This window comes from Syngnathus floridae, chromosome 1 (genome assembly GCF_059516105.1).
Source record: "Syngnathus floridae isolate MCC-2025c chromosome 1, RoL_Sflo_1.0, whole genome shotgun sequence".
NCBI lineage: Eukaryota > Metazoa > Chordata > Actinopteri > Syngnathiformes > Syngnathidae > Syngnathus > Syngnathus floridae.
Window position 1 is genome coordinate 14,061,665 of NC_142413.1, and position 15,058 is coordinate 14,076,722.

A 15,058-nucleotide genomic window follows, 5' to 3' on the forward strand; every position below is an offset into this window, starting at 1 on the left:
CTTGCCATGCTAGCTTGATCGCGTTAGCACAACTTGAGAATGGTGTCCAGCCAAGTCCGTTAGTTTGACGAAGAGAGAGAGCGAGACCGTCCATGACTTGAACACAGACATCAACGCCTTTACAACATCATTGGCAGCAATGTCGAGAGAAAACACCACTCGAAGTTTGGACAGCATAGATCTTACTGCACTGAGAGTAAGACAAGACACAACTTTAAGAGTTTATGTTGTTAACCACAGCGTTAATTTGTCGTCACTGTTTTTGTTATTGCAAACATTGTTTAAGTTGGATAGTGCAGTATATTGTATTTAATGTTTGAGAAGACTCATATTACCAACTTGATAGACGTCTTGAGTGATTATCTTTAAGTGACTGTTGTCAGCAGTGTCACTTGTCTAACGCCACTTTACGGTTTGAACGCGCAACATTTTTTCAAGGAAACTTTGGATTGTCGACAGTCTGGATGCCTTACAGAAGGCATTTTTGTTAACGTTGACAGAAACAAACAAATTAACTTAAATGAGTTGTTATATGAGATGTATTTGTGCGTTGTTATGCATTTAGCTGCTTTATAGCCACAGAAATGTCAGATAGGAAACGAAGAAACCTTAGGGGCCATGAGTGGTGAATGTAAATGATAATGTCATCCAGATTTGCAACCCCACTTCCTTAGTCACCCTCGGGAACAACGGAATTGTGCAACATGAGCCGCAACTATGGAGTACAGTACACATTGTTTCATGTCAACTTTGTTTAGCTGTATTGATGAAGTCCATTTATGTGTGTTCTTTTTCTTGACCTCTTTTTCTGCAGGATCCCGCTGGTATTTTTGAGCTGGTGGAGGTGGTAGGCAATGGAACCTACGGTCAAGTGTACAAGGTGAGTTCCATGGTACTTTGTTTAGTCTTGTCAATGCTGAGGTCAGGAGGTCATGGTAATGGTATTCTACAACCAAATGGAAGTTTCTCACAGTGACTGACTATTATGGTCAATAATTGTCCAATAACATCACACACCCGCTATGGTAGAACCTTAGTTGAACATTTTGGGAAACAAATGTTTTCATAGTAAATAATAAAAATCTAATCAATCCGTTACAGCACAGGTGTCAAACTCAAGGTACTGAGGGCCAGATATAGCCCGCCACATCATTTTTTTTAATATTTGACTAGTTTTTACTCGTCTGATTTGAAAACGAGTTCTTTGTCAGTTGGTTTTGTAGCTTTTACTGTATATGTATATATAATATGAGGTGCTCATACATTTATTTGGGTTGACAGTTATAATGGCCCTCCAAAAGAAGCTATGACTACAATGCGGCCCGCGAAAAAAATGAGTTTGACACCCCTGCGTTACAGGGTCAAACTGGTACCATTATAAAGCTTACAAAATGATAAGAGATATAAAATCATCAAATACAAACACTGCTTTGACAAAGTATTTTGTAGAAGCGTTGCATTAACATACCGTAATTTCCGGACTATAAGTCGCGTTTTTTTTTCATAGTTTGGGTGGGGGGGCGACTTATACTCAGGAGCGACTTATATATGTTTTTTTTCACAAATTTTTACTGGATCATTAAAACATCATTTACTTACAAGTATAGTTGACCACTTCCCATGTTATTTTTAGTATAGTTGATCACTTCACGTGCTTTTATATCTTTACCTTGAACATATTCAAAACATAAAAAATAGAGAAAACATCAAATAAAGCAATTAACACTTTAAAGCACCATATCCAAGTCTACTGTCTGCTGTATGTACACTTGCTCCATTTTTGCTCCTCTTATATTTATTATTATTATTATTATTTATTATTATTTGTTTATTTATCATTTATTCAACACTCTTATTTATTCATTGTTTGTGCCTTCTTGGGTTTTTTGTGTTGCTTGCATGCATATGTGTACTATCTCACCGAGGGATAGTGGGAACGTAATTTCAATCTCTTTGTGTGTTTTAGTAGATGAAAAAAAATCGACGACAAAGCAGACTTTGACTTTGATAAAACAACCAAATAAACAAAACAAAAAACTACATCTGAAAAAAAATATATATTTTCAGACGAAACTGGATGAGTGCGCTCCAAATTTCACCGTTGGCCGTGACTCATCAACTGGGTGGGCTTAAGAAAAATGGCACCAAAAAGAAACTCATATTTTCCAGGTTACAAACTTCAAGTTGTAAAATATGCAGCTGAAAACAGTAATCGAGCAGCAGAAAGAAAGTTTGGAGAACCGTGATGTACCGATGGATTACTATTTCAAGTGACGTCAGTAGCACGGCGTGGCGCGGCGGTTGTTTACATAATGGACAAACGTATCCACGTAAGGACTACCGGCATCATTAGCGGTGATCATTTCTAAGTGACACGGAGAACAAAGAGTTTGAAGGAATTAAGGATTTGGAGTGACATAGAAGGTTTGAAAAACTATTATGGCTTTTACGCACGCCCGGTCCTACTCTACTGAGTCGGGGGCCGGCACTCGGCCGAGTGGCTGTCCGCGAACGGTGCATGGGGCTCGGACATGGCCATTACGCACGCCCGGTCCTATGCCATGGAGCTCTCGTGTCTGGAAGTCCACGCCGCCACACGCTTGGAAGTTTGTTTTGTTTAATTAAGAGCCATTTACCAAACCCACGTCTATCCTTGTACTTTGTTAACGCTACAATATAGTTATATACTAGATCTGTGGAATAAAGACGAGGCTGACGTCAGGGCGCACACGCGGCGATGTTGACAAAGGACGAGGAATTTGATCGATGGATTTAAAGTGCACGGATGGTTTGATAATATTATTGGCTTATATTATAGTTATTTGAAATATAGTTTATCTATCGTTATATGAGCCTGTGGAATATTTTGAAGTGCAAGCACCCTCAGCCGCGTGCACCCATTGTTGACAAAGAACGATCGATGGATTTAATGAATTGGAGTGACACTGATGGTTTTATAAACATGTTATTCAAGTAATAGTTGTCCTTAATCACTCTATATGTTATGTCAGGCCCGTTCTCAGCTCTTTGTTTGTGTTTGTCACGTTAGCATACCTATCGTTTAGCCTGTTGTTGCTATTTAATGAATTGGAGTGACACCGATGGTTTTATAAACTTGTTATTCATGTAATAGTTGTCCTTAATCACTCTATATGTTACGTCAGGCCTGTTCTCAGCTCTTTGTTTGTGTTTGTCACGTTAGCATACCTATCGTTTAGCCTGTTGTTGCTATTTAATGAATTGGAGTGACACCGATGGTTTTATAAACATGTTATTCATGTAATAGTTGTCCTTAATCACTCTATATGTTACGTCAGGCCCGTTCTCAGCTCTTTGTTTGTGTTTGTCACGTTAGCATACCTATCGTTTAGCCTGTTGTTGCTATCGTTTAGCCTGTTATTGCTCGTTCATGACTGTTTTTGGTGTGGGATTTTGTCGAATAAATTGCCCCCAAAATGCGACTTATACTCCGGAGTGACTTATATATGTTTTTTTTTCACTTTTTGGGGCATTTTATGGCTGGTGCGACTTATACTCCGGAGCGACTTATAGTCCGGAAAATACGGTAATAGATTTAGTTTTGACAAGAACAACAATGGAATTGACGAAAGAGCAGAGGTGTGGTGATGCTGGTGGTGAGCACCTGATAAACTTTTATACCTGACATTTATTTCCGAATGACCTGCATAACTGCCAGTCATGTATTTCTTGTGAGGTCTTTTTGCTTTTTACCAGCGGTTGGTGTTTTTGATTGCTATTCAAGCTCAGACAAAATCAGGACTGACCCAGGGACAAAGGCAATTTCCAATTTTTATTGTCTTATGGTTGTTTACAAATTTAGTTTGGAAGTAAGACCTGACATCCTCAACCTCAGGGATATTTATTTTGTGCTGTTTTACTAATGCTAGATCATCGAGCAAAGCCTGCTCATTAAAGTGTCTCAGGTGACCTTTAGAAACAACAGAGCCAGTTGTCTGGCAAAGGCATATTTGCGAACACAAGCTATGATACAATGGTCAATAAGGCTTTGACAAAAACACTCGTAATGAGTACCTGTCTGGTTTATTAATATATGCTCGCACCGCAGGTCTTAATGCTCAAGTTGGATTTTTTGGTGGAATCCGATTTTTTAGTGTGTGCGTGCATGCGTGTGTGTAAACGTTCACATTCCACATTAAATGCAATCTCAGTCTGTCCAGTGTGTGCAAATAACAATGACTCGCATCCGGTGAAGAAAGAGACGTCACTCGCAACGTAGCGTTTGCCTAAGTAGATGTGCCTTGAAATTGTGTATTTAAATGCATGAAACTGACACCCTTATGGTTGCAAAAGTAGTTCAGAGTGGATAGGAGGTTTAGCTTGCACAGGCATCCAAAATTGTTAGTTTATGTGGAAAAATTCTCTCTTCAAGTCTCTGAGATTGACTTTTTTTGTAATCATTTGAGTCTGAAGATGAATTGATTCAACCTTGAATAATTGTAACTAATGGAAAAACAGTCCCGCTGGCGTACTCTTTGCTACACTCGATTGGTAGCAGAACTTGAAAATGTCCTATTTCATTTAGAAACCATATCACGATCTGTCTCAGCACGGAAACATAACGGTTAACACAATATCCATGTTACCGTAAGCAAAACTTATTTTAGCTGCTTCCGTTTATAGGGTAAGAAGACACATGTAAGCTTCTTACAGAAAATACACAACTACAGTCTACAGACACCAGCTTCACTTCCTTTATGCATGATCTGTTCATGCACACATGAGTACTGTGGTTTGTGGTCACTGCCATATTTATCTCAATGCTGTGTGTTGAAAGTATTAATCACATCACTTTTTAAATTCCATCTTCTACATAGTTCCAATACATTCAGTTGATTTAAATCTAGAATTTTGCAAAGTAGGAGCAAATAACACACAGAAATGCCAAATGTTTCAGTTTGGACGTTTTTTGTTATGTCACAAATGTTTCGCAGATTACAAGATAATAATGATGCGCAGTTGATTCACTTGGAGTGTAAGTACAGCATCTTGGTATTGGCTGATATCTGATTTGGACACTACCAGCCAACCAGTCGCGATAACGTTTGGTGATGAATGGTTATCAGAAAGTGTGGTGGAGCAGTGTGATATTAGAGCCCCAAAATAAACTTGTTCAAAACCAGGTCAAAATGATAACCTTTAAATCAACCCATTCTTTAGTGCGCCCTGAATAAATAAAGGTATTTCACTCGCCTCTTTGTCCACCAGAGATTGTTTAATATCATGGTCTACTTCATTGTATCATAATTGTGCCTGTGCACCAACCACTGAAAAAAATAAATGAATTATTTTTACATTTGAAGAGATTCACTACCTGCATTCAAAGATATTCAGTTGAGAACTGGTACAAATGACAAATTATATGTTAGAAATTACCTCTGAATAGTGAACAATGGGTGTCATTTACGCAGCATTTCCTGAAGACAGAAACAAATTATCAGCGTTCACGTCGCAAAATACGTAATGCCAGCATCTGAACTGTGTACCGTTTAAATGCTGAATGCACAAAATTCGTGATAACGCATATCTGAACAGCTATGCAAAGGCACACTGATTTGCAAGTATGTAATTTGATGTGAGTTCATGCATTGTGTTGGTTTTGTTCTTTGAACAAGGTGATGATCATTCACGGCTCATTTTGTGCACCAGTAAAAAACATTTATGTCTTGAATTTGAATTTATTATTTTTTTCGCTAAAGAGGGGTTCGGTGAATGCGCATTTAAAACTGGTGGGGTTCGGTACCTCCAATACGATTAAGAACTACTGACCTAATGGAAGCAGTTGAGTAACAAACACCAGATATTTTTTAATGGTGTTATATCATCAATTACAGCGTTGGACTCAATTAAACAGTATCGTGGTGCATTGACATTTGGCCAGTTTATTGGGAACAACTGTTTTTGAAGCTGATGCATTTTAAGAGTACAAACAGGTGTACATTAAATGGGCTCTGTTGTCATTTCGCCACCAGAAGGTGGCCACGACAGTTATTTTGCACCAAACTATATTCACATTTAAACGACATGACAAATATCAGTGAAGTTGTTTATTTTACCTCTGCAGTATGTGTGCAATATTGCAAGCAGTGAAAGGTGGTGGTGATTGGTTGCGAAGGGAAGAAAATAATGTCTTTTTAAGTGAATCAATGTTCAACCAGCAAGTTGGACCACACATTCTGAAAACTATTCTGATGCCATAGGGCAAATTTATTTATTTATTTATGCAAAGCTGTGATCCCAGACAATGAGATCTTATTTTTATCATTATTTTTTTTCTTACAACTCTTGACACCAAAATTGTTGTCAGTTATTTCATACATAGACGCTGTCGCCTCCTCTCCTACAAAGCTCACCAATCAGAAGCGACATGCTACTTATAATAGATCATGCAAACCAAGCATCTCCGAGCTGCTGCTGGAAATTAATTATTAAATTAATTTCTGTCTATCAAGCTTAAAAAGTAGTTGTGAAAGTATACAGGACCTGTATACTGCCAATGTTCAGTAATGTTGGACTCTTGATATGAGTAGGGCATTATAGTGATTATTCAAATGTTTAAGCGTTCACGTTTAAGCGTTCACTGACATGTGGACCACATTTTGCACCAATTATCTGAAATCACCTGAAATTGGCTAGATTGGATATGATGTGATAAAATAATAAGAGTAATTATTAATCAGTATTATTATTATTGATTAAAAATTGTGCAATTGTATTGCTTTACATTTGGTATGAATTGACATCGACGTTAAAGAATGAATGTGTTCATCAACCCTTGAGTGTGTGAATGTCGCATGAGTTTGAATGACTTTACGAAATAGGTTGGGTTGGTTGAGTCATGACATTCGTATATGCACTCACAGGTTCCTCTTACACAAGGGTAGACACACAAGATCTCATGACACAAATTTTCTGATTTGTGAACCAGTAAAAACAGGTTGTGGAAGTATGACACCAGAATTTAGTGACTTAAACAAATGTTCTTACCCTTGACCTAAGATATGTGGAATACTTTGTTTCTGCTTCCCATCAGTGTTTGCGTGTATAAAATGTTAGCACTCTCATCTCCATTAGTAAGCATTCTAAGTGATACACTGTTGTGGCATCTCCAATTCTGAAGACAATGCGTATGTTGAAGCCACGAGTCTTCGCTGGAATTTTCTTGAATGCTAAATGTGATGAATTGTGTTGTATTCACGTTTTATTTGTACCATATGCCACCAGCTTAGTGTAGTCATGTTTCAAATCATTGTGCCATCTCAGTTCTATGTAGTGCCAACACAATCAATTACAAAAACAATGGTTGTTGCCACTGACATCGTGTACTAATTACACACGTCTTTCAGAATTTATGATTCATTTGATTTTTTTTTTCTGTTTCTCGATACAGAAATGTTTTGTGTATGTTAAAGGGGAAGTCAAGTCAAGAATTTCTTTTCACTATGTTCTATGTGCCCCAACAGATCAAACACAGCATTGTCATTAATATTGAGAATGTGGGATTTGAATTAATGAACAAAATCCACCTAATTTTTAAAATCACATCGCCGTTGCTCAGCGCTCAAATTAAATCGCGTGCCTTGGCTGAGACAATGGTGTTGTGCTTTCTGGTTATAATTGTTTTTTCCTCATATGCCTCGAGGAATTGTTGTTCAAGTACCGTAAAATACTACGAATAAAATTTGTTTTGCAGTTTGACCTTCAATAGATAATGATTTACCAAGAACATGCTCAATACTAACGTGCAGCGTTGATCGACTTAATTCATAACCGTTGTTTTGGAATCAACTGTGTGGGTTTAGTCATGAGGGGTTCAGATAACCTCAAGTTATAATTTTAACTCACTGTTGGTAAAACCACATGTTGTGGAATACCCGCTAGAACTGTGATACAGATCAAAATGCCTACAGAATCCAAGTTTATTTACAGTTTCAATATTATTTCAATTTGACATACACCTAAATCTTGATTTTATGCAGAATTTGGGGTCCAGAATGTGAGAATCGCATTAACCCCGAAGGCGCGTTGTTATAGAAAGTGTTGTTTTTGTAGAAAGGCACGTTTTTAGGCAGCCGAAGGGGTCCCTTCTCACGTTAATATAGGTCAGCTATTTTGTTGGCTAGACGAAGGGGTCCATTTGCTCCCCACACATCGAAGTCTGTTGACATTTTATTAAAAGAGAAGCAATATGCATATGACAATATCAGGTGGATTGAGTAAGTCATTTTGATGCTATGTGAATTGGATGGAAGCGAGAATAACACAGCCACTTGTTCTATGACTGTGTCCGGCCACGCTCATTGACTTGTGAGTGACTGTGTGGATGAGGTTCTTCTGCGAACTTCCCTCTTTCCGAATCAAAAACAATCCATAACACTGTGATAAATAAATATAATAAGATCAAACAGCCCGACTTCCTATGATTAAACGCATTTAAATTTGTCACGGAAAATCATCAAAAAACTAGCGCTAAGGTTTACGCACTAGTCATTTAGCTTTGTACGGTCCTTATATCATCCATTTAAAATACAACTTGAAAATGTATTTATGCCCAAAAAAATTGGGTCAATGACCAAACCGCATTAGACAGAAAGTCACGTAGGATCAAAGCAAGTAAAATTGAGATTTAGGTGTACATGTAAAGCTTGGTGGCCCATTTGTAAAAACAGAGGTGTGTTCCAGACATGTCAGTTAAATCTCGCATTCATAATAATAATAATAATATTAACTACAACTAAAACAATTTTGGATAATAAAGCACGTTTTGAGTACTCCTTTCTCCTTCATTTCCCAAATGAGACACTGACCTTCTTCCTTTGTGGCCTACTTTTCCAGTTTTTTCTACAACACACATCCACCCAAGGCAAGGACCTCCGCCACCCCTGCTATGTATTCAACAGTAATAATCACATGGGACAACTAGTAGACAAATACGACAAAGAACGTTCTTATAAAAGTCTGATAGTCTTCTTGGGAAAATGTTACTGAATAGAAGTTCTATTTCAGTCCAGTAGTGGTGTGGTGCTTGTTTTGACGATTATTTAAAAGAGTCCCTGCATGGTTATTCTATTTTCAGCTAGAGTAAAAAAAATGGAATGTAAGACATATGATGAGTTTCAACCCATCTAATACTGTATCACTTCTAAATAGATTGTGCCTGTTCTTTTTACGCCTCGTCTAATCATTATTTTCTCTCAACGCATGCTTGCATATACACATACACACACAGGGCGTTTCCTTGTTTGTAAAAGGAACTTCCCTTTCAAAGTCGCTCTGACAGAAAGAGAATGACAGTGTGTGTGTGTGTGTGTGTGTGTGTGTGTGTGTGTGTGTGTGTGTGTGTGTGTGTGTGTGTGTGTGTGTGTGTGTGTGTGTGCGTGTGCGTGCGTGCGTGCGCGCGTGCGTGTGCGTGCGTGCTTGCATGCATGTGTGTGTGTGTGGGAGCGCGTGTGTGTTTGTGTGTTGTGTCTCTGTGTGAAAATTCTGATTCCCAACGTTCCACTGCTTCGTTTTTTTGTAGCTAAAGTTGAAAAGAGAGAACTGATATTGTCACTGATCCATAATCTTTAACACCCCTAAGGAAATGTGAAATGCGTCTAAAGAACATGTGCATTTAGCATTTTATTCCTTGTCAAGGGTCACTTATACTAGGTCTTTCTCTTCTAGAGTTCCCACGTGTCCTTAAAAACTCTTAAAAAGTCTAAAATTAAAAAAGTGAAATGTAAGGCCTTAAGAAGTCTTTAAAACACCCATATGTTCATCCTAGGTCTTATACTTTAACCAGTCTTATCTTAAATATACAAGCAATATAAAAGCAGATGCCCTTACAGAACAAGCTGAGAGCAAGGTTAGTACCTCCAAGATGGCTCAGCTTCTGGCCTAGTCTAATGCCCTTCCTTAGAAGGGCGCACAAAGAAAAGGTTACTGAAATGAAAGCCCTCAAAACTGAAATCAGTGCTGAAGGTGATGAGTTCAGACATATGTAGGGTTAGAATGTACTGTTGTGTATACAAGTTGTGTTGTAAATATGGTTTTCAGGAAGTTCTGTTATCATCCAATAGTATTTTGATTATCTGTTTCATGAGTTTGTTTGATATTTTTCTTTGACTGATTCAATAAATGACATGCGTTGAGATTATCTGAGAGAATTAGAATGTTTCTAGTTATACACTGTGTTGGTTTTACATTTATATGCGTAATGGTCTTAAAAGGTCTTAAAAATGACTTAAATTTCCCTTACTCAAACCTGCAAGAACCCTGTCTTCATGCTACTCCCACAGCTGATGTGCTTGTCATCATTGTGAAATATAAACTTAAAAGGCCAGACTGTACGATAATGCAATCCTTAACCATGAATCACTTACACTTCCTTATATCTTTTTGGTTTCAAAAGCTCAACTTCCTCTCTTTTCGTGCTGACCCGTAAAAGGAGGACTTTAGGAAACATCTTCCAACTGATTTCTGTTTTTAAGGGGGTACAAAAAAAGACACAAGGGGGGCCATGGGAGCAAGCAAGGCAGGATAAAGGAAGGAAGACAGAGGTGAGAGGCACAAAGTCCTAGCACAGGGGAGGAAGGAAGAGGTAGAGAGAGAGATGAAAACTAAAGAGGAAAGCAGCTAATCATCCGAGTGTGTTGCTGACGTGGGTGTCTGTTTCGTACTAACCCGCAAATAACTTGCCGAATACATCAGTTAAAATCCACATTTTACTTAACAAAAGGCTTTTCTTTACTATACATGTGTGGTTTGATTAGGGTTAGAAAAAACTAAATTGAAAAAACGCATTAGAGCCGATAATACACCTTTATATTGATATAGTTCACTTTTATGGCAACTCAGGTGCCTCCATGACGGTCCAACGAGGCAAAAAAGTCCAATTTCCTGCTGGACAATACATACACATTGGATAAGGAGTGATTTACAATTTGAGAGGAGTCACTATTTTCTAAAATGCAATCGGCAATTGGGCCAGCATGTTAAAACAATGCTAGCATGCCTAAAGTTGTTTTGGGTTCATAAGCAGTACAGAAAATAAATGGATCCAGTAGACAGGATGAGGTTTGCTTAGAATCAACATGGCTTCTTGTTCTTACGAGACATGCCTATCATGCACATTAAGAGAATGAAGGAGCTACATGAGAATAGAACACAACTGTATATTTTGTCCATACTTACATCTATAAAGTAGAGATTATTTATGAGACAGACAGATTGCTGCTGATATACAGCTTTTCAAAGGGAAAGAAAGAGTTTGAGGTAGGAAGAGTTTGTTAATTTGTCCATTTGCTCTCTGTTATAAATGTCTCAACTGTATCTAATCAAATATGTATTAATATATTATTGTAACCTTTTCACTGGCACAATATTTATAGAACACTCTTGACACTCTGTGTATGTGTGTCTGCATTTATATTCTCCATATTTGATGTGTGTGTCTGATTCCTTCAGCATTACCACAATTGTAGAGTGTAGTAAGTCTGGGTGAGATGTAATTGACAGTGTCACAAAGTGCTTGCCCTCATGAATTCTGGCTGTGTGTGTGTTGTGTGTGTGTTGTGTTGTGTGTGTGTGTATGTGTGTGTGTTAGTTACGCATGTTGTTAATAAGTAGAACATTTCGCATTTGTAACTTGTGGCGACAGCAGTGCTAACAGACACCATTGTGACAGGAAGGCCATTTCCTTATTTATCACAGTCATGCTCATGCCAAAATTCTGTCCAATTATAGAAATAATGTCAAGGAGAGTATGCATAAGGGTTACTTGGCATGACAATCCCTCACACAATTTTATAAATACATTGTGTACATTGTTGTGTCTCGTACACTGATTGTTGTCCATAATACATTGTATGACTTAAATACGTATGCTCATGCTGATGTCGTTCTTGTTTCTTAACAGGGTCGCCATGTCAAAACAGGTCAAATGGCCGCTATCAAAGTCATGGAAGTCACAGAGGTAACGTTGCATTTTATCTTTATTCCTTGTAATTATTATTATCGCAACTCGAGTACTTAAAAGTAAACATTGAGTACTTGAAAATCAACCTGGAAATAGCTGAATACTGGTACCCATCATTCTATACCGTAATACTGTAAAGTGTTGATTCAATACAAGGATGGAGAAAAACACTTCTGTTGTAACTTTAGAGTTTTTAAACAGATTTACTGAATCTCTGTGACGTATTTAAAATGTAGACTTTGTTTGGGTCAGAATTCTGTTTCTGTTCTCCGCAAGTTAGACAATCTCGCCTTCCACTTAAATCTGGATGACAGTAGAGATAACACCTAGAAATAAGCGGTCTTGCATCACTGTTTGCTTGTTAAAATTCAAACGTTTAAAGCAGAAAAGCAAACTCCGAGCCAACTCTCTCGTTCACTTCAAAGCGTTTGCACATGATTGTCAATTTGTCTCAGCCTGCCTCGAGTGGTGGCTTATTACAACAGAGTAGAGCGAGAGAAACAGTAAGGAGAGATAGCGGGAAAAGGAGTTATGTCTGGACACATAACGTAGAGTGTAGTCGAAAAGGGAAAAAAAAGCAATGCATGTCAATGTCAGTCCCTCCTGAGAAAATCTTCTCAAAAACGGGACAGAGGAACTTTGAGTTTTTTTCAATGCTGGTCTTAATTAAACAGAAGTAAACAGATTTTTTTTTAACATTTAAATAAACATTTTATTGTGTTTTGGAGTGCGTCAATGATGTTTCACTTTAAATTAGTTTAGCTGAAAAAAGTTGACTGCTTATATTATCTAAAAGTTACTTTATTTTTGCAGCTCTCCGGAGAGAAAATAAATGAATAATTTGTAATACACATTATTTTATAAAATTCCATTTCAGCAGAAAGTTGCTCTTTGGCATTGATCCCGGCTTTCCAGAAAGCTTGAATTGTGCCTCGTAATCATGTCTCTTTGTCTATGCCATTTTAGAGGGCTAATGCTGTTTGCATTACACAAAACGGTAGTATTTATTTATTAATGGCGGCGGCGGAGGTACGTAATCTACTACATATTACGTACAGTTCTCGAATTAGTTTACCGCCCCGGTCTACGTATTTTACGTATAATGTAATGTCCTCTGATTGGTTCAACGGGTCTACATATTACGTCTACATATTACATCACTGTTGCGGCAGGCACACATCATCATTTACAGATTTTGGAATTCGGTCCACACATAAGGCGCACCTTCTTTTTTTGTGAAAATTAAGGGATTTTAAATGTGTCTTATGGTGCGAAAAGTACAGTAATTAACAGCTTTGACTGGCAGTTTAGTCTGGATTAAATGATACATAACATTTGAATTTAGTGTTGGGTTTTAGGAATGTGATTAAATCCCTGTAAACAACTCAATCAAATTTTAGTCCTAATTAATAGCGTAACCAGCATTAAGTCAAATGTCAACATTTGCTGATGTTGGTGTTTAGTGTGAAGACCCACCCACACCCTTGTCTGTGTTCAACAATCATGACCATACTCATTAGCATGCCTTTGTCTCAACACGTGCGCGCGCACACACGCACACGCACACACAGTGCAGACACAAGCAGGATGCGCTGTGTTTGTTCAACTTCTACCGTGTCATTCTAACCCCACTGTTCCTGTGGCAAATGAAAGGAGGTCAGCGACTGTTACAAGCGCCCAGTTATTTCCTGCCTTGTGGTTCACATCCACATCCAGCTTCTTTACCTCTTCTCCCAACCCCATCCTCTGTCTTCCTCAGTTAAGCTTGGATTTAGGACTTCATCATTTGGATTTAGAAAATAAAAACAAGGACTGCTGTGCAACCCTTCCAAACAAATGACTAACCTTGACCGAGCTGTTGAGTCAAAGAATTTAGTGAGGAATCATACTGAACTTGCTGCAGATAATATTTACAACCATATTTTAAAGCAGACCATCATTATAAAGTATTACATTGGTTACATGATTTTATCGTCTGACCCGGTCCTATTATAAACGTACACTATATAAGAAAATAATAAGACGTTTCATCCATGCCCAATACTCACATGTAATCTTAATTCATTTGCAAAGGCCAAGGTCCAAAAGTCATGATTGGATGAGTTTGATGTGAAAGAACTTGACTTCCTGACTTCAAGTGTTTTTTCGGATGAACGGTAACCAAAACTTTCAACCAGGTTGAATGGACAATCTCTGCAGACACCAAAACTCTGTTGAAAGCCTTTTGATATGCTAAGTTGATCTTTAAAACCAACTTTTGATGCAGAAGTGTAAAAGAATTTTGGTTGTTTTTGTTCATACTTGCTGCGTAGCAAAAATAACAACTGACCCTTTAAACATCCCTTTTTTTTTTCAAAGCAAATTACAAGGTCATCAGAATTTTAAAAAAATCACCTGTCTTTCTTCACAAGTATTAAATCACAGAGCACTAATGTTTTGCAGCTTACATTTGTAAAAACAATGCAAAGATCCTAATTTGTCTCTTTTTTTTTCTGTAGGAGGAAGAAGAGGAAATAAAGCTGGAGATCAACATGTTAAAGAGTTATTCCCACCATAGAAACATCGCAACTTATTATGGAGCGTTTGTTAAGAAAGGTTCTATTGGACAGGACCACCAGCTCTGGGTTTGTTCTTTCGCAGTACAATGATATATTTCTTTTAATGCCTCTATTTTACAGGTTGCATCTGTATAACAAGGCTGGAAATAAGCGGTTTTGCATCGCAGTTTGTGATTCTAAATTGTCTTTTTGCGCCTCAGTCACATATCGGGCTTGGGAACCCATAGCACTGACCAGTGAGCCAAATTTCTTACCCTCCAGGGGAAAAAGAAATTGGTGGACAGATAGGGTTCCTAGCTGTCACAAATTGACACCTCACTAGTGTTGGGAACGTTACTTTAAAAAAGTAATTAGTTATAATTATTCACTACTTGATCCAATAAGTAACTGCGTTAGTAACTAAATTACTTTATAATAAAAGCAACTAGTTACCAGAGAAAGTAACTATTTGTGTTACTGTAAAAATAAGTTGTTATATGTCAAACAATTTGGATTTTTCTGA

The 15,058-nt window shown here is 37.7% G+C and overlaps 1 protein-coding gene across 2 annotated transcripts in view; it reads left to right on the forward strand.

The window, feature by feature from the left end:
* The window catches only part of LOC148404218 (mitogen-activated protein kinase kinase kinase kinase 4-like), a 47,296-nt gene continuing 32,238 nt past the window's right edge, over positions 1-15,058 (forward strand). For both annotated transcript variants that reach the window (XM_088373213.1, XM_088373224.1), the window contains exons 1-4: positions 1-196; positions 815-880; positions 11,939-11,995; positions 14,497-14,622. In XM_088373213.1, the coding sequence (XP_088229339.1) occupies positions 140-196; positions 815-880; positions 11,939-11,995; positions 14,497-14,622 (306 nt within the window). In that variant the 5' untranslated portion in view covers positions 1-139. The remainder of the gene's footprint in view (positions 197-814; positions 881-11,938; positions 11,996-14,496; positions 14,623-15,058) is intronic.